The 9517-nt window shown below is 46.3% G+C and overlaps 1 protein-coding gene across 1 annotated transcript in view; it reads right to left on the reverse strand.

The window, feature by feature from the left end:
* Positions 1-9517, reverse strand: part of B4GALT1 (beta-1,4-galactosyltransferase 1) — a 48125-nt gene that overhangs the window by 21519 nt on the left and 17089 nt on the right. The window contains exon 2 of the mRNA XM_011381394.2: positions 307-542. Within this exon, the coding sequence (XP_011379696.1) occupies positions 307-542 (236 nt within the window). The remainder of the gene's footprint in view (positions 1-306; positions 543-9517) is intronic.

The raw sequence follows: 9517 nt of genomic DNA on the forward strand, positions 1-9517 counted from the left end.
AAAGACAGGAAAATCAGTTCTGTATTTGGAGAGAATTAGGGCCATCATTTTTCTCCCAATTTTGTGGGAAGGCTACTTCCAAAAAACAAAACAAACAAATCATCAATTTCCCTTGCCTGAAAGAATAGCAATAAGCAAGCACACTGCATAGCATTTAGTTCATCTACACTGTTTAAGATAAGAAGGATATTGGGGTGTAAAATGCCAGATGTCTAGGAAATTACTTCCCTTCCCTCGCCCGCATCATTACTCACATATTTGTACACACACACATTCCCTCCCTCACTCCATCTTCCCGGACATTACCTGGTTGATAACATAGATGCCATAGTCCAACTGCTGACGTTGCAGGATTGGGTGCAAGTAATACAGCCAGTACTTGAGGTGTTCCTGCCGCTTTCGGAATGGAATAATGATGGCCACCTTGTGAGAAGAGATGCAGTCCTTGGGGGCATAGCGACCGCCCATCTTCACCTCAGGGTTCTGCTCCGCCACAAGTGTCAGGTCCACAGGCATATTAAACCCTATCGTCAAGGGGCCAGCTAGAGAGGTGGAGGGAAGGAGAAGTTAGTAGGCCATAGGACTTGCTACTTCACAAGCAGTGTCAGATGAGCAGGCTGTAAGAAACAGCTTCCAACAAATGGCAGTGTGGCCATGGAAAAGGCACTCACGCCCAGCTCTAGGTACTATGTCCAGCAATAACGTGACCAACTATTCTGGGAAGCTTGTCAGTACCAGGCAAACCTGGATGGCTGGTCACCCTAGGAAGCACTCGTCTGTCCAGGACACAATCCCCTCAGGCTCTATGTTTCTCAATCGTTAAATAGAAATGAGGTAATTCCTACTATGACTTCCTGACAGCCTGTTCTAAGGATCAAAGAGCATGTATAAGAATGTACTTTCGCAATTGGTAGTTACGAAATATTCATGGGGATGTGAAGTACAGCATAGGGAATAGAGTCAATAATATTGTAAAAACTATGTATGGTGCCAGGTGGGTACTAGACTTATTGGGGGGATGATTTCATAAATTACATAAATGTCTAAACACTATGCTATACATCTGAAACTAATATAAAATAATATTGAATGTCGACTGTAACTGGGGGGAAAAAAAAAGGGAAAAAAAAAAAAAAAGAGAAAGTACTTTCTTAGAAATTCTGAGGTTGAGACCTAGAGTTTGGCCACCTCCCAGCTGGTGTGGCTTTGGACAGGTTCTCTCTGAACCTAGCCTAGCTGGGGAAAGGAGTGTGCGTGTGCATGTGTGTGTGTCAGGAAGGTCAGTGTTGAGAAAATCAGAAAGTGCAAGGGGTGGCGTGAGTAACCTATGTCTCATGGATTGAGGCACAGATGAAACAAACTTGATGGGGAGGGACTAGAACCCCAGAGAAGACTCAGGGGGAAAGCAAGAAAACAGTTGGAAAAATACATCAAAGAAAATGCTTACTAAAAATAAGGCATGAAATAATAAGAAAGGGCATGAAAAAAGGAAGAAAACTCAGGGATGACTGTAAAGTTTCTGGCCCAAAAGAACATGGCTCCAGATAACAGAAATAAGTTAGAGAGCTCAGTGGCTTAGAAGAAAAATTGATGAGACCTGGAGGAGGATTCTGAGTGGTAAGTTAGGAGCAGATCAAAAGGCAGAAGGAATGGTGAGGGTAGAAGAAAGATAACTAGCCCAGGGACACGCAGGCAACTGGAGACAGAATCATGACTTGAACCCAGACCCCCAGTATTCCCTGTAGGCCAGGCTTTCTCAAAGTGGGTTCAGCAACATGCTCAATGGAAGAACATGTCCCTTGGTCAAATGAGGCTCAGAACCCTGCTTACTTAATCCTGCTTCTGAAAAGTTATGGTGTACACCAAAGGCTCTGTGGAGTGGTGCAGTCAAGAAATCTCCTTCACTTTATTTAACACACCACTTCCCAAACTTCCTTGGCCACAGAACCAATTTATCAAGAGACATACTCTGGGAACTGTTACTCTAACGTAGCCAGCTTCACCTGTGAAACGAACAACTATAAAAACAAAGGAAGTTACCTACAGAACACAGGTGAGAACGCTGACCACAAGCTCTGAGCAAGTTCACCTGAAAACATTCTGGTGAAAACCACCCAAGGCACAGTGTGCAGCCCTCTGTCACCCTGTTTGTTTATCAATATGCGGCTCTCCAAGCACCCCAGTCCCTAGAGATCACTCACCCTCTGAAATGAGATAGCCCAAGAAAAGGAAGCTGTGACTCTTGCTCTTCCTGCCAGTTTGCAGACTCACCATCTCCTCCCCTCCCCTCCCCAGTCCCCCAGTACTCCTCACACCTTCCCTCCCTGCAACACTGAACCAGTTCCATCATCATGAGAACTGTTCCCATTTCTCTTCTTTTGAGACACAGCTCTGATCATCAGTTTCCTGCTAAAAACCTCCAGTGGCTCTAGGGCTATGTAGCCTTGGACAAGGTAAAAACAAACCTCTTAGCTTGGCAACAAGGCCCTTCAGTCTCGGCTCCAACTCCCTCCCCATTCTTATAAACCGTGCCTATGTTCACACTTTTCCCTTTGCCAGAAATGCTCTTCCTTTCTTTCCTCCAACAGCAAATTTTTGCATTGAGAGATAGGCCAGAATCTTAAAATCAAAGCCCCAATCTGACCTCCTTTTCCCTTCTTCATTACCACAGAACTACATAGCAGATCCCCTGGAGCAGGAAGGGGATCCTCAGGTTCCTCCCTGGCGATTCACCTTCCTCTCTGAAAGGACAGGGCCCTCACAGATCAGTCCTTCAGGTGACTGACTTACCTGCCAACCAATTTCCAATATCCCAGGGTGCCCTCAAGTGGCTAGGTGGTACACTCTAGGACTAAATAAGGGGTCACCTTGGACTAGTTTCTCTATCAGATTCACCTGAGGCAACCTGTAAAAATTTAGAGTCTCAGGCCCCTCCCCTAGGGAGCTAGATCTTGGGAAGGACCTAAGTGGATAATTAATAAGGATACTAGGTGATCCTGTTTGTACAAGTTGGGCAATGGAGAGCTAAACCTCCCATCTTCACAAGTCTTGGGGCTTTCAGGCAAGGAGGGTCCCCTCAGGGTTTTCTACAACTCACACCTCATGGAAGCGGCCCTTCCACAGAGGGCCTGCCAGGCCTGGACTGCTTGACTCCCCAGCCCTGGGCAAAGCCTTTTGGAAGGCCCTGCAGCAGCACAGTGCACTTGTGAAAAACATAAAAGAAGATCGTCACTGGGCTTATCTCACTTCAGAGAGCCCCACAACATCTGTAAACCCCCAGCCCCACCCCACCTTCGGTTTTCAAGATACTGCTAAACATAACCCCATTTTCGGGAACTCGAGAGGCATCTGGACTGTCACTCTACCAACCTGCTTATACCTTCTGAAACCAGCCCAGAAGACAGGAATTCACACTTGGTCTGCCTAGCCTCCTGGAGCAGACACCTGCAGGCTGGAATGCATCAGTTTTGCCCCATCGGGGAATTCCAGTCAGGTGGTCCTGAGATGAGGAGAGGATGCCTGGGCCCTAGTTCAGCTCCACCAGTGGCTTGCTGGATGATCTTTAAGGAAGTACTATCTGCTCTCAGGCTACTGGTTTCCCATTTGTAAATTACAGAGATTGGAACTCAACTTGCCCCAAATGGACTCTTACCACCTCTCCCATCAGCTCCTCCAATGGCTCCATGTAGAGCTCTATGACTGAACAGCCTCTTTTCACTCTCCTGCTCCTTTCTGCACCCCACTCACCACCCCTATCATGTCTCATTGAGAGCACCCTGAGCCCTGGATCCTGCCCTCCTTGTCTAATCTGGCAATTCTTTTCTCATCTTCTCTCTGTGAAGTCTCCACAGCTCTGAGAATCCTGAGGCTCGCACCTCTGAGAGTGGACAGTACTTGGCAGTCGGTTGCTTCAGACCTGGAGCTGAATGCCTTTTTGGGTCTAGTGCCAGCCAGGAGGCCTCCCTGAGTGCCCTCTGCACACCTCCTGCTGTGCTGCAGGGGCCATCCTCCACTGCATGCCTGGCATCTCACTGAGGAAATCCATAGAGCTGAGACTCCAAGAGGGCAGTGACTAGCTCTGCCCAGAACCTCACAGACCTGCTACCATGTCTCAGTGCCACTGCTTGCAGTCTCAGGGAGAAGGGAGAGGAGGAAACAGAGGGCTGAGGGCTGCATGACAGTCCTCAGACTAAGCCAACACTCCCTTGCTGTGAGGCGTATGGCGTGTGCTACCACAGGCCCTCAGCCCCGCTGGGCTGGCTTGTGTGTTTTCTTGGCTCTAGGAGCTGGGAAGCGGGGTTACGTAAGCAGATGAGCAGATGTGAGCCTGTCTTCCACTCCCCCAGCTAAAGCCCTGCCACGTGGGCGTCTCGGCTGGGAGTCCAGGTCACAGCCTTGCGTGTAAGTCACTCAATAACTTCAATGTGTGAGCTCCACTAAGACAAATTCCACTGCTCCCTTGCTCAGCATGGCAAACCCAAACGCACACATGCCCTTCCATCAAGCCCCCGCTAATCTAGAGCCAACCCAGCACAGACTCCCTGCCTCCCTTTCATGCTAGCTGAACCACTGTTTTAATCCTCTAACCTCAGCAAGACAGGCTGGAACATTTAGTCACTGCCTCCCAACTGGACTGACCGACTGGCCAGTGGTTCAAGACACAATCCTTAGCCAGATGCTGAGTTATGACAATGTTTCCCAATCTTGTAAGTGGTTCTTCATTAGCTAAATGTAACCAACATATCACAATGCCCTTTCTTCCAAAATTAAGAAACTCTGACTTTTTAAATGTTAAAATGTCCTTTCTTTTATGAAATTATCACAGTGAATTTTGATGCTGGATTAATTTTTATTTTAATTTTCTAAAATTCCTTACTTGGCAACCATGAGTCAAGCCCCCTAGTTTCTTCTGAAACTTTCCTGGGCAGTAAATTTAAACATGTGGGAAATGTGGGAGTAGGCAGTGCCCAGAGATTTGTGGTTCTAAAAGTTGGGATGCTGGACCGTCTTCCCTGGCCAGGCCTCAGTACTGACAGTACACAGCACAGCCCTCTTTGAGCTATCTCCTCCCCAACTACAGTGTTGTTCCCAACCACAGGCATCGTGGGTGGGCCATTTTTCTCTGTACCAATCTTTCGAAAGCCAGATATGCCCTAGAAGCCAAGCCAGGCGCTACCAAATTCCCAGGCTTAGAAATCACAGTAGTCCCACGTTTACAGTAGTCCCACGTCTCATGGTGTCCCTTGTGGCCCCTTAGACTAGAAATGAGAAGCACTATCTACTGCACGGGGCTCATCCCTAACGTTATCACCAATCCAACGGCTGCCTGGCTTCAGCTCAAACATCTCCATCCCTAAGAATCCTTCTTGGATCACTCAAGGTTGGTTCTTACTCTTCTTCTACCTCAAGTACTCACAGCACCACGTCCACTCAAACATGCACCCAGTTAGCATAGAACGTGTGCCAGTTGGTGCCCTGCTTGCAGCAGTGGGGCGGGATTAAGAGGAGGTCTTTGCCCTTGACAGGGGAGGGAGAACAGCTGATATGGCACAAAGGAAGGGTCAACTCCAAGGCCAAAGAAGCGTTAAGGACAGCTTTGCAGAGAAGCAGCTGCCTGAACTGTGCCCCTCAGCTCCTCTCCAGGAGCTCATCACATAGAATTGTGAGTATCCACTTGGCTGCCATGGAACCAGAGTCCACCAATAAATCCTACCTGAGTGCACGGTACAGAGTTATTCTCCCTGTTCCCCTGCCACTGATGCAAGCAACAAAGAGGATTTCGATAAACCTCAAGAAAATTTGAAGGAAAAGCATGGGACAGAGCCCCCAGAAGAGACTTCTTAAGTCTCATGTTAACCATTTCTCATTGAGTCTTAAAATCTAACTCACAAAGGCTTGTGGAATGGTTTAGTTCTTAAACGGGATGTTCATGGTATTCTTCTTTATACCTTTGGGTATATCTTTAAATTTTAACAATAAATATTTTAAAAATATAACCCAAGGTCAAGAAATCTGACCCCTCCTTCATCTCTTTCCTAATAAGGGGATGTCTTCCAAAATAAAGATTTCAAAATGTACTTACTACCCAGTGACCAGAAAACAGAAATAATCTATTCCTAATGCTGACTTGATGTCTCAGGCACACTACACACTGAACACAATTTCAATACCCACTGTTCTTGCTGCCATTTCACCATCCAAGCCACTGTTAGACCCTGAGGAAAGAAATGGTTTTTTCAACAGGAAGCAGAGCACGTTTGTGGTCTCAGAATGCTGAATTTGGGAGCATAGAGAAAAACAAAGTATTTGCTCAAAGCCTGGCATTTGGGGACATAGAGAAAAACAAAGTATTTGCGCCGCAGACCTTCTCTGGTAGAGGAGAGCTCAGGTGGCCAAGGGGAATGTGGACAAATCAGACACAGTGAGGCCAGTTACTTCTCTGTCTATCTCTGCTCAGGAGTGGCCATGCCATGTGCCTGAACTGCCACACTTTACAGGTCTTCCAAAATATGACCCAAAAGTAACCTGGCCAGCAATGGAACATTGAACTCAATGGAAGTGACCTTGCTTGTGCCCTACTCTCTCCCCATTATACATTCCTATCCAACCTTCAGAGGCCAAGCATTCTCATTTGCTACCGTATTTGCTTTCAAAATGATGGAGAGCTTTCCATCTATTGCAGAGGTTCTCAAACTGTGGAGTGCAAGAAGCAGCAACTGAGGAAGCATGTAAAACTGCAGATTCCTGGGTCCTACTCACTAGAGCTTTTGACATAGTGAGTCTAGGACTGAGACCCAAGACTCTACATTTTTAACAAGCATTCTAGGTAACTTTAACGTGGGTCCTTGGATTATATTTGGAGAAACACTGGTTTAATGGGTTCACTCATTAACCATCACCTCTCTCCCACCCTATGAAGCTCTCTAAGACTAAGGAACCAAGAAAACCAACTTACACTCAGGAACTACTGCGTATTTCTCCATTACATGTGTGTCATGTAACAGAACATGTTTCATTTTTAGCTTTTGGAAAGAGACAGATGTCATAACAATGTTGGGCCACATGGTCTCAATATCTATATTTTAACTCTTTCCCAGTCTTAACTTTTTAAGTTATATTTTCTCTATTTCTGATTTTATTTATATTGGTCCTTTTTATGGTGTGTGGTCTTATAAGCTACCTCAAAAACCTTTGTGAGAGTGGTAAGGTAACAATCCTTCCAAGTTCAAACCAATTATCATCACCCTCTTCAAAGCTTTTCCCAAGCCCCCATGACAATCAGTCCCTGTTCCAGATGCCCAAAATACCCTCTACACAATATCTGAGCCCTTCGAGATAAGGGCACCATGCTTCCTCCAGTACATTCTCATCTCCTTGAGGTCAGGAGTTGTGTCCCATTTTTTTCTGTACCTAAGACAGTTTCTGGAAGAGCTGCATCCACAGAGCACTTGTTCAACTATAAGTCAAGCAGCTGAGCTAACAGCAGAAAACCATCTTGCCTTTAATAATTGAGAATCTAGACTGTTATCCTAATGCACATCTACCCACCAAGGCAACCAAAGGTAAAAACATTCTCCTTTCTGGGGTCTAAAGATGTCTTTGGTTTCCAGGCATGGCCCCTGATTTGTGATCAAGGGGCATATCCCTCACCCTCAAGTTTAAAATAAATTTCCTCCAGGTTCCAGGCCTACGATGTGAACCTTTGTGGCAGTGGACAGCCTAACCTCCTAATGAAAATGTTGCATTTCCTCATCTAAACCTCACACTGCCACATCGAACAGGTGCTTCACCCAATACCACTTGTTCCTTGAGAGAATAAGCCCAAAGCTCAAAGTCTGATGTAAGTCGTGAGATCACCAGAAAAGCCTTGGGTGATCACTCAGTCCAAGTTCCTATCACCAAGGGCACCAAAGCCTAAAGCTAAGGGAGCAAAGCCATGGTCAGATTCCACAACATTGAAAGGTCTGGATCCTCCTTGCACCAAAACCCAGAAGAATTCTGGCAGAACAGGGCTGGAGGGACCCTGAGAATTATGTTCGGCTCCACAGTTATACATGAAGGTTTGAAACTGAAAGCCAGAGAAACTGACAAACTTCCTCAGGGACTTTCTTGGATTGCCAAAAAAGCTGCCCTAATCTTGCTCTTATTACTCTTTTAGGCTTCTAATGTTCATGGATATATCCACACAGGGGACAGCAAATTGCAACACACATGCCCCTCTATGATGCTGTGCCCATGGGGATTCTGCCTCAGAATCCTTCTCAATCTAAGGCTCCAGGGAGCCACCAACTGATCCCAGGTGCGAAAAGAGTAAACCTTATTTGACATCACTGAACTAAAAGTCTCCTCAAGAGGATTTCCATACCATACATGGTCACGGTTCCCGAACTCAGGAGCATGAGGAGAAGACCCTGGGAAACCTCTGGAGACCCCAGAACTGAGGATATGACAGTATGCTTCTGTCTGGGTGACCTCAAAAAGGTTTTCACCCACAGTGAAAACCACAGAGATGCAAGGTCCTGAGGTCAAGAAACAGTGCCAGGGATTACAGGCTTATAAGCCCAGTAAACAGACTTCCCAGTGTTTGTCCACTGGGGAAAATTGTCCCAGGAGGAATTTCTGCTTTGTTTGGTCCTGGCCCAAAAACAGATTTCCTTCTCACCCAGCCCTTCTCCCTCCCTTCCTCCCTCCCTCTCTCCCTTCCTCCCTCCCTCTCTCCCTTCCTCCCTCCCTCTGCTGGAATTTGTGGAAACTGGGCCTGCCCACAGTTAACCAGTTAGCACTACTAGGAAAGCCTGCCCACGGTTATCAGTTATCACTACCCGGAAAGGCTCAGGAGGCCAACTTGCCAGAAAATTCTGTGTCAGCCCCAGAAAGATCTTGCTGCATCTCTCTCCTCTTAGAACTACGGCACTTCTGGAAGGAATGATTTGAACTTCTCAGAAAGGATCAGAATGATAAAGGCCTAGTATTTTATTTTAAGACCTTCCCCTCCAGACTGAGGCAGTCCCCCTGCCTCCTCTGGGGCCTCCACTCTCAGTCTGGAGATAGTCACCAACGGGTAACCCAGGGCCTGCCACTTGAGAACTCCAGGCCTAGGATGGCAAAAGCCACATTTACTGCCCTTCCTCTACTTATTATTTTCTTCTCCTTAGGAGGCTGCAGGGAGAACACTTCACTCTGCACCTTCTTAGGTTAGAAAAAGATGTAGAAATCTGACACACAGTTCTTCAGGAAGCAAACGCAATTTCCATGGGAAGCAGCATGGTAGGAAGGGTTCAAATCCCTGTGCCACCTCTGAAAAGCCAAAGGAAAATTTCATAACCTTTGAACCTTGTCAGTAATAACACAGTGCCTAACACATAGCAGGTCTAAAACATATATTTGCTGAATAATTATGAATAATACTTGTATGCGGCCTTACATTCTTAAGAGGCAAAGTCATAAATTTTAAAAACTTAGAAATTAAAAATAAAGGAAACATTGGATTTTGTTAACTAATGTCACCATAATAAAT

The sequence above is a fragment of the Pteropus vampyrus genome, unplaced genomic scaffold, assembly GCF_000151845.1.
Source record: "Pteropus vampyrus isolate Shadow unplaced genomic scaffold, Pvam_2.0 Scaffold436, whole genome shotgun sequence".
In the NCBI taxonomy this organism is placed as follows: Eukaryota; Metazoa; Chordata; class Mammalia; order Chiroptera; family Pteropodidae; genus Pteropus; species Pteropus vampyrus.